The 19,500-nt window shown below is 36.1% G+C and overlaps 1 protein-coding gene across 1 annotated transcript in view; it reads left to right on the plus strand.

The window, feature by feature from the left end:
- Window positions 1-19,500, plus strand: part of LOC120635558 — a 37,454-nt gene that overhangs the window by 12,684 nt on the left and 5,270 nt on the right. The window contains exons 8-15 of the mRNA XM_039906572.1: window positions 147-328; window positions 470-678; window positions 7,909-8,767; window positions 8,864-9,159; window positions 11,246-11,866; window positions 11,912-12,217; window positions 13,958-14,073; window positions 16,454-16,678. Coding sequence (XP_039762506.1) covers window positions 147-328; window positions 470-678; window positions 7,909-8,767; window positions 8,864-9,159; window positions 11,246-11,866; window positions 11,912-12,217; window positions 13,958-14,073; window positions 16,454-16,678 — 2,814 coding nt within the window. The remainder of the gene's footprint in view (window positions 1-146; window positions 329-469; window positions 679-7,908; window positions 8,768-8,863; window positions 9,160-11,245; window positions 11,867-11,911; window positions 12,218-13,957; window positions 14,074-16,453; window positions 16,679-19,500) is intronic.

Raw genomic sequence — 19,500 nt, forward strand, 5'->3', positions numbered from 1 at the left:
GAAATGTTGCAGTTTCGATCCACTATTTCAAAGGTTCATATTACAATGAGACACGTTTGAAACAAGAGATGACAGATTGCTTTTTTATAATTTTTATTAGTGTTTTTACTAATAAAAAAATTATGAAATCATGAATTTCATTTCAGCGGTACAATATGTTCAAAAAGGCAACAAACTCTGAGCGAATTGAGTTCTAGCAGCGAAGAAGGTTTCTATGGCTACTACATCGACAATGGTTTATATGTGGATTATAAAAATAACGAATACGGTAATATTGGGTCATACGCATGGGTAGCCAAGAGAACATCTGGCACTCCGGATTATTTAGGTAAGTGCTGACCGATGAAAGCCTCTCCCAACGGAATTGTTTGACCATAATTACTCCACTATTATATTTTTAATTTTTTTCAATTACTCCATTGGGCTGACGCGCCGAAGGAAGTATAGCAAAAAAATAAAATATTTTTAGATGTTACAATATTCGAGACACCGACGAAAATGAAATTCGACCATTGGCATATGATAATAACATTTAAAAGCCACAAACAATATTGCATGGCGTGCAAAAAGTATATAGAGAAAGCGCAGAAGGGGAAACATTGTCTAGAAGGAGGGCACTTGGCGAAACTGGAAAGCTTCAAATTTGTTGAGGATTACCGCTGCAGCTTTGTAAGGCAGGTGAGTTGACATCTCGGGGGAACCGAGCCGAGGTCAGAGTCCTCGATTTAGGCATCAGGGCCCCCAAAACGCTCCGTTTGGGATCACGTGACTGCATTTGCTTCACAAGTCTATAAAAAAACAGAACTGATAGTGAACTTGCAGTTTCGATAGTTAAAATCTACTTTTGGAAGGTTTATATTGGAGAAACAATGACCAAATTTATTTTTTGAATATATGAGAAATGTTCTAAAATATTTGAAATAGGCAACCCTATACCATCCTGTTCATAATTAAATAATCTTTATTTTCATTTAAATTTAATTCAATAATCAGACCGTTGCAAAATGCTAGTATCGTCTTACCTGATTATACCTCGCTGCCCGAGAGCTGTGACCGGAAAAGAATAGGCAACCTAACGTTTGCATATTCTATGAATAATCAAACCGGATAAATGTTCAAAAAACACTTCTTTTTAATTATTTATTAATCATATCCTGGACTGAAATTTGTTAGACAAACCATATGCAATATATTTATTGACATGTTAAATTAAATATAAAATATGTTTCATTGAATAACCATCTCGTTGAAGGTCGTTTTATATCGGGATCCTATACTATTATTAATTGTATTGATTTATTATAAACCTTATTTCATAGTTGTAATTAATATCATTATAATTGCCAATATCTTAATTGTACCTAGTATTAACATCAATTAAAATTTAGATACTACCGTGACAAAATTCAAAAAATTCAAAATTCAAAATTCATTTATTTCAAGTAGGCCTAATATAAGCACTTTTGAAACGTCAAGTCTGTCTGTTTGTAGTGATTCTACCACCGGTTCGGAAGGCAGATTCTACCGAGAAGAAGCCGGCAAGAAACTCAGCAGTTGCTCTTTTCCAAAATCAACAATTTACATTTTGTATTTTAACATTCATTTTTCTATCTTGTGGGAGCTGAAAGCGGAGCCGGATGCTTCCAAGCAACCTTATCATTAAAAAATTCATCAATTGTATAGTAACCTCGCTCTAATAAATGTGTTTTAACAAATTCTTTAAACTTGTGCATTGGCAGGTCCAAAATCACCTTAGGAATCATATTATAAAAGCGTATACTCAATCCCACAAATGATCCCTGTACCTTACGCAGACGATATGCAGATGACACTAATTTATGACCATTTCTTGTAAGTCGACTGTTTATGTCCACTTTTTGTTTATAAAGACTAATATGTTGTCTTACAAATACTATATTGTTATAAATATATTGTGAAGCTACAGTAAGTATGCCTATTTCTTTAAACTTCTCACGGAGGGATTCGCGTGATTTAAGTTTATATATTGACCGTACAGCTCTTATCTGCAATATAAATATAGTTTCGATATCAGCTGCTTTACCCCATAACAAGATTCCATAGGACATAACACTATGAAAGTACGCAAAATAAACTAGCCTAGCTATTTAAACGTCAGTAATCTGTCTAATTTTTCTGACTGCGTAGGCAGCCGAGCTTAGTTTACCCGCTAGTGAATCTATATGGGCACCCCACTGTAGCTTATTATCCAAGGTCACGCCCAGAAAAACTGTGGAAGTCTCTATTTTTAGTGATTCACCATTTATCATTATATTTTTATCAATTTTCTTTACATTTGGTAAGATAAATTCGACACACTTTGTTTTGTTTGCATTTAAAAGTAAGTTGTTAACTGTAAACCAGTGCGACACATGCGACATAACACGGTTTACTTCGTCAGAGTTATCTTTACTCCTATCAGTCTTAAAAATTAGAGATGTATCATCTGCAAACAATACAATGTCGCATTTTCCACTGACATGGTACGGTAGATCATTTATATACACTAAAAATAGAAAAGGACCCAAAATCGAGCCTTGTGGGACACCCATTGAGGTATTTGAACCCTGAGACTTTGCATCATTTATGCAAACTCTTTGGGTTCTATTGCTGAGATACGAGGCAACCAAATTTAGTGCAACGTTTTGGATACCATAGTGGCTTAGCTTAAGAAGCAAGGTTTTATGATCAACACAATCGAAAGCTTTAGATAGATCACAAAAAACACCCATGGCGTTCTGTGAACATTCCCAGGCATCATAAACATGTTTTATAACTTTAGCGCCTGCGTCCGTTGTGCTACGACCTTTAGTGAAGCCATACTGCTCAGGGTGTAGTAAGTTATTTACATTAAAATGATATAAGAGTTGATTTAATATAATTTTTTCAAATATCTTACTAAGAGCTGGTAAGATTGAGATAGGTCTGTAATTGTTTATATCATTTTTATTACCAGATTTAAATAGAGGAATGAGTTTACTATGTTTCATTAGGTTCGGGAAAGTACCTAAATCAACACATTCATTGAAAATTATGGCTAAAAGAGGAGCAATGACGTCAATAATTTGAGATATTACCTTAACCGACATTCCCCATATATCACCTGTTTTCTTTAATTTTAACAACTTGAAGTTTTTACTGATATCCGATGCATCTATATGTTTGAAATGAAATAAAACTTTGCACTCATTAATGTTGCCTCTTAATAAATTCTGAGCTGCAGTAGGTGAGGAATTTAGTGAATCTGTTAACAAAATAGGAACATTCTGAAAAAAGTTTTCAAAAGTACTAGCAACTTCTGTATCAGTAGTTACCATATTATTATTAATAATTAGTTCAAAATTTCCGTCTCGAGATTTAGTTTTCCCAGATTCATTATTAACAATTTTCCAGGTTGTTTGTATTTTGTTTTCAGATTTTACTATCCGATCTTTAATGTATAGCGACTTAGCTTGTCTACAAACATTTTTAAATGTTTTGGAGTAACTTTTTACATATTCAAGGAAAGTTGGAGTCTGATTGTATTGTTTTTCATCATATAACTTATCCCTGCTTTTGTAAATGCCTATTGTCGCCCAATCACTAAACCTCATTTTTTTATTAGAATCTATGTATTTAAAAGTAAATACTTTATTAAATGCACTTTCTATTTCATTGAAAAGCGTACGATAAAGATTGTCGGGATGACAGTTTTCAAAAAAGAGAGCAGGAATTTTGGCTGATATTTCACCTTCAAATCGCGTCAGTTTACTCTGAGTTATCGGCCTGTACTTAACAATATGTTTATTTCTATTTGTACCAACAACAGTAATTTGTTGGCCACAATGATCTGACCTTAAATTGTTTAATATCGATTTACCTAAGATATCACAGTTAAAAAAAATATTATCTAAACAAGATGCTGAAGTTGCTGTGATTCTAGTAGGTTCATCGAAAGCATTATTCAAATTAAAGCATTTAAATAAGTTTAACAACCTAGTCGTAGTAGTATTATGTAATAAGATATCAACATTGAAATCCCCGCATACTATTACATTTTTAGTAGACATACACAATCGCTTAAGGACATCTTCCATTACATCCTCGAATTGGTTGAAATCACCTGAGGGGGGATGGTACACACACACTATTATAAAACGCTCCAGCTCCACACAAGACAGTTCAATTATGCGCTCCACAGAAAGACTAACTATATCTTTTCGCTCCTTACATGTTATATTATTGCGTACAAAAATGAAGGATCCACCATGAATAGCAGTCTTTCTAAAGAACACACTTGACATTTTGAAGTTATTGATGTTAACTGCTATTTGTGCTCCAGTGAGCCAATGCTCAGTTATACACAATATGTGTATATTGAATTTTTCAACAAACAGTTCTATTTCTAATTCTTTGCCGGTGAAGCTCTGTATGTTTTGATGTACAATGTTCATATTACAGAGCTTCCCCGTTGTCTCACTGTCTAGTTTAAATAACTATTAATTATAGTACTAGAACAAGTACTAGGGTCAATATTAGAAATATTGGTGGTACTTGAAGTACAATATGTAGAGGTGTCAATAGACTTAGTTACAATACTTGTAACAGTATCATTTAAGTTGTAAGCTAGTAAAGATGCCAAGTGATGCTTACTTTTCTTAGATAAAATTAAACTATCTCTAGACAATAGGGATGACATGGATTTATTGATGTCAAAATAAAAAACTGCGTCACTATGACGGCATGTCAGGTTATAAATTAATAAATTTAAATTATAAATATGTTCATTCTGCTTTGAACTAAATGTGCCACAGTAAGGAAAGGCACACATAACGAATTTACATTGAGTTTTACTATGTAAAGCTAGTAATTTATCAATGCATCTTATAATTTGATGCTTTTTGACATTCAAACTGTCTCCTATCAAGAGAACAACATTTTTATTTACATCTAAATAGTCACTATTCAAACTATTAATAAGATAATCGAAACTAGCCCCCGGTGAACATCTATTAGTCACGGAGTGATCAAGGTAATGGTTCATAATAGGTCCAAAACCTTTACCTAACATGTCGGAAAATATAATTGTCTGTTTTTCAGGCATACTTTTTAATAAAGGTGAAGGGTCTGGTATGACAGTTGTGCACTGCTCCAGGCATGTTTCTAATTGGTTGGAAGATACTGTATCACATAATTTTAGGTTAGTCATAGGTATCTCATGAGTACAGTTACATTTATTTGCTAAAGACTCAAAGCGAGCCATGTTGTAAGTACCTAGGGCTAACAACTCATCAGCTGCCAGAATGTGTTCATCAATCTGCCTTTGTGATAGCTCATATTTAATGGTTACAGTTTTAAGTGAGTCCTCCAATTGTTTAATTACATCATTGAGGCTTTGAATTTCACTTTCATAGTTTTCTCTACTTCTCTGAGAGGATAATGAAAGGGTGTTTAATTTATTTACTAAAACTGAGCGTTCCTTTCTTAATACCAGGTTTTTTGTGCCAGCCCTTTGTTTTTTATTAAAGTTTGAGTTTTTTTAATTATTTTACTTATTTTAATGTATTTTTTTATTTTGTTATGGCTATTTAAATAGGAACAGGAATGTTGCTGAGGCTTGGGGTTTTTAATACAAGGACTATCACAAGTCAGATCGATACACATTGGCATTGTTGAGGATGAAGCAACAAGTTCATCGTACAGATTATTTGTTGATAGTATTTCAGCACTGTGTAATTGTGACTGAAGGGCATTGATTGTTGAACATGCCCTACTTAATTCTCCCTCCAACATTGAAATTTTCCCTAGAGCTTCTTCATAGGTTGATATGCATTGTTCAAATGAGCTGACTGCCTTCTGGAGTTGGTCGCGCTCCTCCATGACCAGATTGTGTGCACTGTTTAACTCTGCTAGTTCACCTTTCAGTTGGGAGTTCTTGGCTATAATTGCTCTCAGTTCAACTTCACTGTCATCTTGTTCCCTCACCAAGTCAGCATTTACTTGTTTGAGTGACTTGAGTTCACGGAGGGCATTCTTTAGTTTCAATTGCTCTTCCAATGCAGCCGCTCTTCTGGTTAACATTGGAGGAGCCATTTTATAGAACTTGTCTCTGAAACACACCAAACAGTGTATGTAAGTGAAGGAAAATAGATGACCTACAGAAGAGAGAGACCAAAGGAATAAAAGTAGGATTCAAATTAATATTAAACAGAGTAATATTAAAGATCTGATTAGAAATATAAAAACATACTAGTTTGGCATATCCAACAGTTACAAATACTATTTTTTGCGCTGACTATTGAAGTTATTTCTAAAATGTATTAATTACTAAAGTAGATTACTAGAACAGTGACCTAATCATAAGGTGTGCATGAGTAGATGCTGTAAATGTTGTCTGAGACAGTTTCAATAATTCTTTTTCTTCACTTCCACAAATCCGTCAAGTAAAGCAAGAATGATTTTGTCAGAGTGTATATAGGGACGTGTCTCGTGATCAACGAGAATGTACTGTGTAGGGAGTAATGTATTTAATAGCTAGCGGGATATTATAACGTGATAACAGAGAACGATAAAGAAAATAAAAGCAATACTCCCCAGTAAAATCCTTTGAACGTAAATCATACGTCGTTACAGACGTTGGATTTTGAATTCTCGCCGAACGAATCTCCTGTCACATGGATAGTTCGCTTTTTGTGCTCGCTGAGTTGATTACACTTTTTATGACTATTTATCTAATGAACAAACACTTATTTACAAATAATTTTCACAGTTTTACGAATATTAAGACTAAAATTAAAACTTAAATTATAAATAAAATACGAGCAGCTGATTATACGACATGTCAGCTTGACAGCGACCAATAGAACAACAACACTTTGCATGCCAATTTGGCGTGGTACAGTTAAGATCATACATATTTTTTTCTGTAACACCAATTTACCTGTATCAGCAAATAAATAAAATTGAATCGAATTGAATTGAATTGAATTGAATTGAAACTGTTTAAACGGACGCCTTCGCACTGGCTTCTTATCAACAATATGGCTTCTTATAGACTGCCGATTGGCGCAGTGGGCAGCGACCCTGCTTTCTGAGCCAAGCCTGTGGGTTCGATTTCCACAACTGGACAATGTTTGTGTGATGAACATGAATGTTTCTCAGTGTCTGAGTGTTTATTTATCTATCTATATATATATAAAAGAGAAAGTGTGTGGGTATGTTCCGTATAAGCTCCGAAACGGCTGGACCGATTTCAATGAAACTTTCAGGGAATCTCCGGATTGACCTGGCGAGTAATCCTGTAAAGTTTGGTGACGATCGGAGCATTCCTATTTTTGAAATGTCAAATATAGCTTTTATTTACTTTGATGATATTCTATTGTTGGGTGTATATGGGTGTAGATAATGATCTTCAGCCGCTCGAGAAGAGAATAGAAGAGAATGAATACGGAGAGAAATAAATGATTTAATATATTATGAGACTTAATTAAAAATTTATTGATGTAAGTTTATTGTTTAAATAAAATAAAGCAAAATCAAGCCCTGGGTACGCTAGTATATTATAAGTATTTACGTATATTATTCATATAATTATTCATCAGTCATCTTAGTACCCATAACACAAGCTACGCTTACTTTGGGACTAGATGGCGATGTGTGTATTGTCGTAGTATATAAAAAAAAATTAAACAGTAACATATTTTTCTGTAACAAATGACTTCATTGCATGATTGATTGATATTTCGATGGCCCCATTTTAAAATCATGGCATATTTTATAACAAAGGCTGCCAATTAAGGTTTTTATTTCAAAATGGCGTCAGCGGATTGAGTATACAATAATAAACAATAGCTCATGTATGTAATGTCATCAATGCAAATAAGTATTTTAATCAGTTGTTTTTTTTTTCAGACTGGTTCGAATTATTACCACTGTGGTGTATGCAATAATCTACAAACTATATCGGATATAGATGAACATATAAGGTTCAAACATAAAACTAAAATTATACACGCTCTAGAAATCTTTCGCGAAAGTCGGAATGATTGTACAAACGATAATACAAATGCGATAACTGAAAAAGAAATTACTGATGCCCAAAAAGGAACTACGCCACCAGCGAATTTTAATGTTCTACTCAATGAAAATGTACGAATTGATCAAGTTAATGAAGATCAAACCGAAAGACAAAAAACTATAAATGAAAGTAATGATAACGTAACACATATCTCAACAATTAATGCAACCAACGATATTAAAATAGGAAATGAAAATAAAGGTGACCAATTCATCACGGAAGCAAATACGAATAAAGATTTGAAAACTGATATAAATGATAATAACGATGACCAAATTAACATAGAATCAAATACAAGTAACAACACGAAAACTGATATAAATGAAAATAAAGGTGAAGAAACTAAAATAGAAACAAATGCGATTAACGATGTGAAAACTGATATAAATGAAAGTAACGATGACGAAATGAACATGAAAACAAATACAATTAACGATATGAAAAGTGATATAATTGTGAGTAACGATGACAAAATTTCCTTTAAAACAAATACAAAACACGACATGAAAACTGATATAAATAAAAGTAACGTTAACCAAACTAACATAGAAACAAATACAGGTAACGATATAAACACTGGTGTAAATGAAAGTAACGATAACCAAATTAAAATAGAAACAAATACAGGTAACGATATAAAAACTGGTGTAAATGAAACTCACGATAACCAAATTAACATAGAAACAAATAAAGGTAACGATATAAAAACTGATGTAAATGAAAGTAACGAGAACCAAATTAACAAAGAAACAAACACAAATAACAATATGAAAATTGATATAAATAAAAATAACGCTCTGGCAATCAGTAACGAAAATGAATGTAACGATAAGGAATATGAAATCAATAACGAAAATCCCAGTATTTTTAATGATATACTAATAAACAAATTCGGTACTACACTGCGAGTGTCATTTATATCGTATAACTTGGTTAGCCGTAGACCAAATGTTTATCATTGCTCTATGTGTGATAAGACGGCGTGTGATACCGATATGACATGTCATATTAAAGAGCCTTGTCATGTAGTAAAGCTCAAGCAATTACCTTTTCAGGAGAAATCCTGCGTTAATTTGATCAGAACGGTAAGTTAATTTGTAATTTGTTATAATATAATTGTTAATTTGTTATAATGTTATTTTTTATGTATGGGTCCTTACTGCAATACCATGTCAATCATGTCAACGGGTCTCTTTCCATAATGAGAACGGGTTAATTATTGCTTATAGTATTTTTGCTCTGACCAGGTTGCTCTTCTAATAATTTTAAAACCACCCGGCTAAGTTTGTTGTGGGCTTCTTCTTAAACCAGGACACGTTTGGAACCCTCGTAGCTTTAGTTTTAAGTTTACGTATGCGGTTATCGCCATCATCTCACTACCTTGTAATTCTTATGTATGCATCAAAAGTGCCACCTATGGGCGTACTTGAAGAAAGATATTTTTGTCTTTGACTTTGGCTATAGTCCAACACGCTGGCCAAGTGCGGTTAGGTGACTTCACACTCTCAATGGAGTTTCAGGACATCAAGTCACCTATGTATACCTACTTTATTATAAGTAGTAAGAAATAAATAAATACAATAAAAAAAAATTAAAATACACCCCCTCGACAATTTTATGGAGACCTGCATGCCTGAGAGTTCTCTATAAAGTTCTCAAAGGAGTGTGGAGTCCACCAATCCGGACTGGGCCAGCGTGGTGGACTACGGCCTTAACCCCTTCTCATTGTGGGAGGAAGAAGGTGTAATGGGTCGGTAATGAGTTGATATTATGGTGATAGAAATATAGACATAATTGCATAGGAGAGAATGAGAAATAACACTTTACACACTTTGTTGCCTATTTTAGTTACCATGTAAACTGAATATAATGTAATATATGTTATATAATAAATAAATAAATATAAATATATATATTACGGCAATACACATATCGCCATCTAGCCCCTAAGTAAGCGTAGCTTGTGTTATGGGTACTAAGAACACTGATGAATATTTTTATGAATAATATACATAAATACTTAGAATATACATATAAACACCCAGACACTGAAAAACATTCATGCTCATCATACAAACATTTACCAGTAGTGGAAATTAAAAAAAAAGAAATTAAGGAAAAAAAACACAGACTTAAGGGTTAGGTTGTACTATGGAGGGTAGAGGTAAGGAGAGTCATCTGTGTATATGAAAAAGTGTCGTCAAAATGTATTAAATTAGGATGGCGCCACATTGGCATCAGGGTATCTCTTAAAAGAAGCGCCAAATATAAATATTGTTAGAGTAGGCTTGAAAAATAAACAAGGAAGTGTGGAGATACAAGGAAGTAAGGTTATATTTACCACAATATTTTGTACAACGTAAGTTGTTGAAATTCTCAATAATTAACTACTTTAGTCTATAATGACATTAAATTTTTTAACTCTGCATACTTCAATTCATCTACGATTGCTACATTCATACCATACCCTGTGCATCCACCAGCGCCATTGTGGAGGATTTTTGAACTGTTATTTAGCGCAACAACTGGACACTTTTTCAACTTTTCTCCCATATAAGATGACTCTCCTTACCTCTACCCTCCATAGGTTGTACACAAGAGCAGAGCAGTTAACAAATTAAAAAATATATATATCAATCATTATATCATACAAAGTACAAGCCTACAACACAAAGAAAAGTGACTCAGAAGCAAAAAAAAAAAAAAAATAACTAATTAGGGTGGCATAAAATTTTTTTGAAGGAGTCTTTGGCTGTCTGTAAATAAATTGCACACTTTTTTTTCCGCTTTAAATTGAAACCAAAGGGTACAGGAGGTATACCCATACTCCTAAACTATGTATTTGGATCTACCGTCAACACACATTGGAGGCTAGCAGTGGCGTGCACTTCATATATGCACAAATGCACTGCCTACCCTAAAAATTTCTTCCAACTGGACTTGCATAGGAGACTTCAATTTTATGCGATCTTGCTTCTTTTGCCTACCCTGGTTCCGCACGCCCGCACGCACGTGCACACATACACGCACACCCACACACACATGCACCCACACACAAACACACACACATACACACACTTGCAACACCCCGTCGTTTTTGCATGAGGGGTTAATAAAATGTTTTATTAGAATTAAAAAAAAAAAATCTTCAAAAATCTTTCTTGTTCACAGGTTGGATTGCAAAATCACTGTACAATATGCAATATAATATTCAAATCGAATCAAACAGAAAGTCACATTATCGAGAGCAATCACGTTAAATGTCTGAGCGTAGCACTGGCAATAAACAAACCTACAATGCATCCTGTTGCGTTGGGCGTGTATCCTTTGCCAATCCCTCGACCAATGATCCGGCCAATAATCATAAACAACCAAAAACAAATACCCCATCCTACAGTATTAACAAATGTACGACCAATGATTCCTCCCACTTTGGCAATCAATCAATGGCCAACACTTCCGCCACCAAGGGGCACGAAACCTTTGTTCGATTCGCCAATAAAGGATTTAAATCGAAACGCAAAACAGCCCACAACGGCTCCTAAAAATTATAAGAATCCGTCCGAAACATTTATGAATCAAGCCCCAGTTAGACAGCCTAAGAATCGCACCAACAGCATAATTAAATTAGATACGGAACAGCGTGAAATCGATTCGAATAAACGCAATGCTAGTTTGCCTATATTGAAAATTGTCGAACCTAAAAATCATACGAATCAAGGCGCGACTGGTCTAGCTTTAAATGAAAACAATCAACATACAGTCACCAAGCTTAAAATAGATACGAAAAAACCGAAAACTGATAAGAATCAACGTGCAACGGATTCATCCAAAAAAGACGACGGCAAAATAGAATCCGTAGTGGACATGTTGGATGTGGATGAATCATTAAGCGACGCCGATGACGACTATGATTTTTTTAATGAAAAATTCGTTTATTTAAAATTCAAAAATACATTCATACAAGTTAGTTTGGTTTCTTACAATAGTTTGGTTAACACTGGGGACGGTACGAGATATTGTTTTGTATGTATGCTACGTATTTGCGGCTCTTTGAAGAAACACGTCGAAAGTAAGAACCATGAAAAATGTATGGACGAATGCAAGTTTGTGAACAAGTATGACAGACACCTTTTACGGCAGGTACGTCTGGTTTTTTTTTTTTTTTTTAATTGATGAGGATCCAAATTAATAATAATATAATAAAAATCATTTATTCACTCGATTATTAAATAGTGACAGAAATCATAGCTTAGTACCTACTATGTTTGGTTGAATTACTGATACCTAAACTGAGTAAAAACTCGTACCATAGATATCAGTAAATTGATGGATCTCTGTGTTTATGTCTATTAACTCAGAACTCTGTCATTAATAAACCAGTTCGGATATTTTTTTATTGTAAGTATACAGCGTGTAACCGAATTATGAAATACTGTTAAAGGGTGCATAATTATATTTCATAAGGAATCACCCTGTAAAAATATATATATAAAGAAGCATATATATATATATATATTTTACTATACAAACTAATTTAAAATATTCTCAGTGTTTACTTAGGACAACCCTATTGAAGATAAAATACCGACACGCGCATAGTATGAAGTATCTTCACTACGCATACCTAATTAAGTGACAGGTGTCATTTTAATTTTGCATGTGATGTTAGGGCTTTATCTGATAACTTTCAGTGAAACTATGGCAGTGGTTTACTCGGAAATTAGTAGCGTTTCTGCTTCGCGGATAATTTTTAGAGGCAGTAAATTTATATTATATTTTGGTTTTCATCATTGTATAAACTGTGACTTTTTTTCGTCATACAACGGTAATTTTTTTTAATTCTTAACACTGATTATTTAATTTAAAAAATAAACTATTTAAAAATTTATAAAAAAAAACATTTACCCCCGCTTGCGGAGCTTTTGAATGCCCAAGCGACCGGCGGTCAGGGTCCAGAGTGAGGAACCTCCTCACAATACGCGCCGTTTCAAGGACTACTGCCTTCTGTATCCGGACCCTTGATCCAACAACCAAGCGAAAGTTTGTTTCAGCTTTATTATTATTATACGCTATCCCTATCCCCACTTCCCTACTAATATTATAAATGTCAATGTAAGTTTGTTTGTTACGCTTTCACGCAAAAACTACTTAACCGATCCTCATGAAACTTTGTACACATATTCTTGGAAGTGTGAGAAGTAATATAGCATACTTTTTATCCCGACATTAAGCTCGGTTCCATTGGGAGAGGGGATGAAAGTGTTTAACGATTTAACACCATAACTCCGAAAAATTATAACCGATTTAAATAATTATTTTTGTATTATAGAGGTTGTAATATGTGTTGAATTTTGCCTAAACTTTGTGTAGATCAGATGAATGTGGTTGGAGTGGTTGGAGATAGAGAACAGAACTCCTCAGCGGACAGCAGCAAACCCCTCATTTAAGGCTTAGCGATACTGAATACTTTGTTTTTTTTAGGACTACAACTAAATTTTGTCCTCTTTTTCCTGTCTTCTTTTTAGTTTTCCTAATCCTAAGGTTGCCTGGCAGAGAAAGGCCGCCTTTTGTATCCTGCTTCATGCTTCATGTGTTTTTTCTTTATTTTTGTCTCGTTTTTCTGTGTGGTGTGCAAATAAAGAGTATAAATAAATAAAAATAAATAAATAAATAAATTGAATGCTACATCAAAAATCAAAAACAAACGCAGACGAAGTCGCGGGCAACAGCATGTTTTAAAGGTTTTGTTATTCGCTCTTTTATGGAGACGCGTTGAAGAATCTTCCTTCTGAACCGGTGTAACCCACATCCACGACCCTGTTATCCTCCATAAGACAATCAACTTAAAACTCACTTGATTTTTTTTTTGTCTTTTCACAGATGTTCCTTAACTACCACTGTAGCGTATGCAATATAATTATTACAAGGAAATATGTAAATCAGCACATAGCATGGCCGCTGCACGAGCCAGACACAAAGACAGACAAGAAAACTAGGTAAATTCATGTTCATTTCCGAGGCTCATAAAAGGCAATTTAACCTAGGAAATAGCTGTAGAGGAGAAAGGAGAAGAAGAAGAGGCGTAGTCGTTAAGCCTCATCAGCCTGTAATTATACCGGCCACCACGCCCTTCAGACCGGAATGCAGAAATATGCACTTCCCCGGACGAGTCCTGGCTCAAAAAGCTCTATTTTGAACTGAAAGATTACACAAGTTTTAATGTCCGCCTCATGTCCAATGTGTCTCAAGATTAGCATCTTTGGGACGTCTGAATCTATTTTGTTACAGGTTTTTTCAGAGAGAAAAAGCTTTTAACGCGGTAAATATTCTTGATTAAGTAGAAAGAAGACTTCGCGAAGAGTGTTCTAGGCTGCGTGCAACATCATTTCTGCGCGGGAAAAGTCTATTCCAGTTTGATCTGCTGGAATTTATTGATTCTAATACGAACAGTGTCAGCCTGTCTTCGCTTTAAAAAATTGTTTTCCAACATCTCTCCTGATATTTTGATTAATAACTCTGAACTACGTGATCGTGAGATCTCTAAAGTTAAAATGATCTCGAAACCTCAATGGCTTCTTCGGGGACAACAGATCTCTTCGATCCCACAATGCAACCCAAGAGTTTCCAACTGCCTCGTAACCTTTGGTGTCGAATGAACCGGCTAAGAACAGGGCATGGACGCAAAGTTGAAATGATCTCGACACCTCAATGGCTTCTTCGGGGACAACTGATCTCTTCGATCCCAAAATGCAACACAAGGGTTTCCATCTGCCTCGTAACCTTTGCTGTCAACTGATCCGGCTAAGAACAAGACATGGACGCAAAGTTAAAATGATCTCGACACCTCAATGGCTTCTTTGAAGACAACTGATCTCTTCGATCCCAAAATGCAACCCAAGGGTTTCCATCAGCCTCGTAACCTTTGGTGTCAACTGAACCGGCTAAGAAAAGGGCATGGACGCAAAGTTAAAATGATCTCGACACCTCAATGGCTTCTTTGGGGACAACTGATCTCTTCGATCCCAAAATGCAAACCAAGGGTTTACATCAGCCTCGTAACCTTTGGTGTTAACTGAACCGGCTAAGAAAAGGGCATGGACGCAAAGTTGAAATGATCGCGACACCTCAATGGCTTCTTCGGGGACAACAGATCTCTTCGATCCCACAATGCAACCCAAGGGTTTCCATCTGCCTCGTAACCTTTGGTGTCAACTGATCCGGCTAAGAACAAGACATGGACGCAAAGTTAAAATGATCTGGACACCTCAATGGCTTCTTTGAAGACAACTGATCTCTTCGATCCCAAAATGCAACCCAAGGGTTTCCATCAGCCTCGTAACCTTTGGTGTCAACTGAACCGGCTAAGAAAAGGGCATGGACGCAAAGTTAAAATGATCTCGACACCTCAATGGCTTCTTTGGGGACAACTGATCTCTTCGATCCCAAAATGCAACCCAAGGGTTTCCATCAGCCTCGTAACCTTTGGTGTCAACTGAACCGGCTAAGAAAAGGGCATGGACGCAAAGTTGAAATGATCTCGACACCTCAATGGCTTCTTCGGGGACAACAGATCTCTTCGATCCCACAATGCAACCCAAGGGTTTCCATCTGCCTCGTAACCCTTGATGTGGACTGAACCGGCTAAGAAAAGGGCATGGACGCAAAGTTGAAATGATCTCGACACCTCAATGGCTTCTTCGGGGACAACAGATCTCTTCGATCCCACAATGCAACCCAAGGGTTACCATCTGCCTCGTAACCTTTGGTGTCGACTGAACCGGCTAAGAACAGGTCATGGACGCTGCAAGTATCTTTTGCATAAGTGGGGTTGGAAACCATCTGCTACATGTGTTTATGGCGAAGATCAGTCGATGGAGCACATAATCCAGCTCTGCCCCATCTTTTCATACCAGGGATTTCTTTATGAACTTTTAGACTCGGACTTTCACGGTTGGAGAATCTGGATATTGACTTGTAACTTATTAATTTGTAAATAATATCATAATTTAAACCGCTTATTTGTTGACAATGCTATACGACTAAATAAATAAGAGGTAATTGGCAGCAATCCTGCTTTCTGAGCCCAAGGCCGTTGGGTTCGATTCCGACTACTGGAAAATGTTTGTGTGATGAACATGAATTTTTTTCAGTGTCTGTGTGTTTATATGTATATTCTAAGTATTTATGTGTATTATTTATAAAAATATTCATCAGTCATCTTAGTACCCATAACACAAGCTACGCTTACTTTGGGGCTAGATGGCGATGTGTGTATTGTCGTAGTAAAAAAAAAGAAGCGGTGGTGACATCTGATCTGACAAGACAGCAAACGTCAATTATTAACGAGTTTTTTAAATTTATTATGTAATTTTTTAGGAGGACCCATATAAAAGCGGGCGGCAAAATACAAAATATAACGTTCCAAAACGAGGCGATATATCCCAATGAGAACGAGACCGACATCAAAGTATTGGTTAAAATAGAAATTAAAGCGAACTCCCAAAACGTAGAGCAAATACAAAAGAAGAATAAAATCATTCTCTTTGGTCAGAAAGTGTTGAAGATATCCTGGGACTCGTATCACGGTTTTAGTAAACACAGGTATGATGCATTTATACACATTGATATCAGCATGAAATCCCCTTTAATATATTGTTAGATAGAACCTTAATACTAGAAGCGTAAAGATCATAATCGCGCGTGAACGTAACGTGATGCAGGCACTTAACGTTTTCGTGTCGAATAAGCACCTCCATGCGGCCTTTACATTTAACTGACATGACGTGACGGCACGTGTTGTGACCTTATGTGATCACAAGCGATTACATATGTCATGTTCTAACGCATCAGGACAATATTTTGAATCAATACAAACTCATCTCTAGGAAAGGTCAAACGTTTACAATGTTGTTCTTTGATTCATTAGATTAATTGAGATTTCGAAAAATATTTTTTTTTTATGCTGACAATTCTCAAAAAGAAAGGAAGCGAAGAAGATTTTGGTGTCATCCATTTTCATGGCTGTACGCTGATAAACCTTGGTCAAGGAAGAATAAAAAAAGTTGGAGTCATCCAATAAATAGATAAATAGAGGTTAATGGCGAGTTTCCCTGTCTCATTAAAGAGCTTGTGTGCGATGCTGAAAAATTATTCATATTTTTATATAATAATTTATAATTTACGTAATTATACAAGCGATGCGACTCTGACAACGCTCTGCAGCGCGCGCACAATAATCTGACGTGTCGTGATGGCGCCGTTTCCGCAAACCGCAACCCGCCGCTCTGACGCGAACCAGTTTCGGTTCTGATGCGTCACATCAGAAGCCATCACGACATCACAACACATCAGTTAACATTTACATACGCAATGTATGATACCGATTCAGTTCTGATGCGTCACATCACGACACGTCACTCACGTCACTCATATTTAAATTTAAAGTATAAATCCGAGAACACTTGTTTACTTGTTTATGATTTACAAGTAAAGAAGGGTCTAGGCATCCGGGGCGGTATAAGATGCCTGTCGCGACTGATTCAGACCTGACTGGCTCCAAAAATGGAGGCTGAATGTAAATGTGCAAAAGACGCAAGCCATTTACTTCGTCCACACAAAGACGCCACCACCGCAATTGGAACTTATGGACCAGGCCTTCAAATGGCAGCCACTGTTACCTGGAGCTAACGATAGATCAGCCCCTCACAATGCAACCGCATATAAAGACTGTGTCCGCCAGGGCAAAAGTCAACCTGGTATTCCAGTCCCGTCTACCACCGCGTACCAAGCTCGGTGTTTATAAAACCTATATTTAGAGCGCGCCTCGATTCATAAGGAACTCCTTTATCCTAAGAGACTTATCGAGCTACTGGACAACTTCATCGCCCGCCTCACCCGGCGCATGTTTGACCGGGCGGATACATCCTCTTTCCCCCACATAAGGGACATCGCCCCGTGGCACCACCGCACAGGAAAACATGCCCGAGGGACCTGTTACAGAACCCAGCCCCCAATGAACCGAAGATGTTGATGAGATAGAGGCCGGATAGCCCATCTCACCCATCATCTTCTCACCCCGACTGGATTTTCCCCCTCTGATTGGACCCCATAAAACAAGAGAAGTTCCCCATCGACGAGCAAATCCAACGACAAGACGGCACGCGGACGAAATACCATCCGGATATCCCCACGCCCACCTCAAACGTGAGCGTAGACCTTACGATGGACTGAGTCAGTCTGCTCTGAGAGCGAAGTGAAGTGACATCAAAGTGATATTCAAAATATTCAAAATTCAAAATTCATTTATTTCAAGTGGCCCAGTTTATAAGCACTTTTGAAACGTCAAGTCACGTCTGTTTGTAGTGACTCTACCACCGGTTCGGAAGGCAGATTCCACCGAGAAGAGCAAGAAACTCAGAAGATTGCTGATATTAGTGAAAAGTGTTAAGTACAATGAGGTCATTTAGAGGTTTACCATTATGGAGTACGATTGAACTGCGATTGGAAGTGTGTTCTGGAATATGAATGTTTTTCAGTGTCTGGGTGTTTAATTGCATATTATTTATGTATGTAATTCATAAAAATATTCATCAGTCATCTTGGTACCCATAACATAAGCGTCGCTTACTTTGGGGTTAGATGGCCGATGTGTGTATTGTTATAGTATATTTATTATTTATTAAAAAAAAAAGATTAAAGCCTTACAAAAAGTCATCCGGTGTTCTTATTCGAAATCAACGAACCTATAGCACGAAAGAATATCCATCTTCATCATTATTGGCCCACTAAAGGGACCGGTCTACTTCTGTTTTTTTTTAAGCTAACCCGGGTTAGATTGCCGGCCGGGGCAATTTGAATTATTTTTATATTGATTGATAAAATAAGTACAATTAGTGTTCTGTATTTCTCTGGTTGGTCTGGCTGCATAAACTGCATCATAACTTACCATCAGGTCAGATAGTAGTCAAGTGCCAATTTGTAGTGGAATTAAAAAAAAAAAACTTGCTCAGTGCGTGTACCCCGGAAGCCAAATTGTAACCAGTAGGCTATAACCGTATGAAAATCTATTTGGTTGACAGTTACTAAGCAATATTCAAAATGATTGAAGCACAAAATTTGAAACAATAATTAATGCTTAATAAAAATAACAAGAATAATTAGTTCATTGGTTAACATGAATTAATTAAATTATTAGGTTAAAAGGAAGTTGTGTTTGTATTATCTCTGTATGTTATCGATAGCTTACCCAAAGCAATATGATCTGACGTAGTGCTTGTAGTATACAAGCACTACGTCAGATCATATTGCTTTTCCTTGGTATCACCATATCCAAAGAGTATACTAGCACTACGTCAGACAATGCTGCTTCCTGTTTGTGATGTCACTACCCAAAGAGTATATAAGCTTTACGTCAGACCATGTAG

Source organism: Pararge aegeria, chromosome 27 (assembly GCF_905163445.1).
Source record: "Pararge aegeria chromosome 27, ilParAegt1.1, whole genome shotgun sequence".
Taxonomy (NCBI): Eukaryota; Metazoa; Arthropoda; class Insecta; order Lepidoptera; family Nymphalidae; genus Pararge; species Pararge aegeria.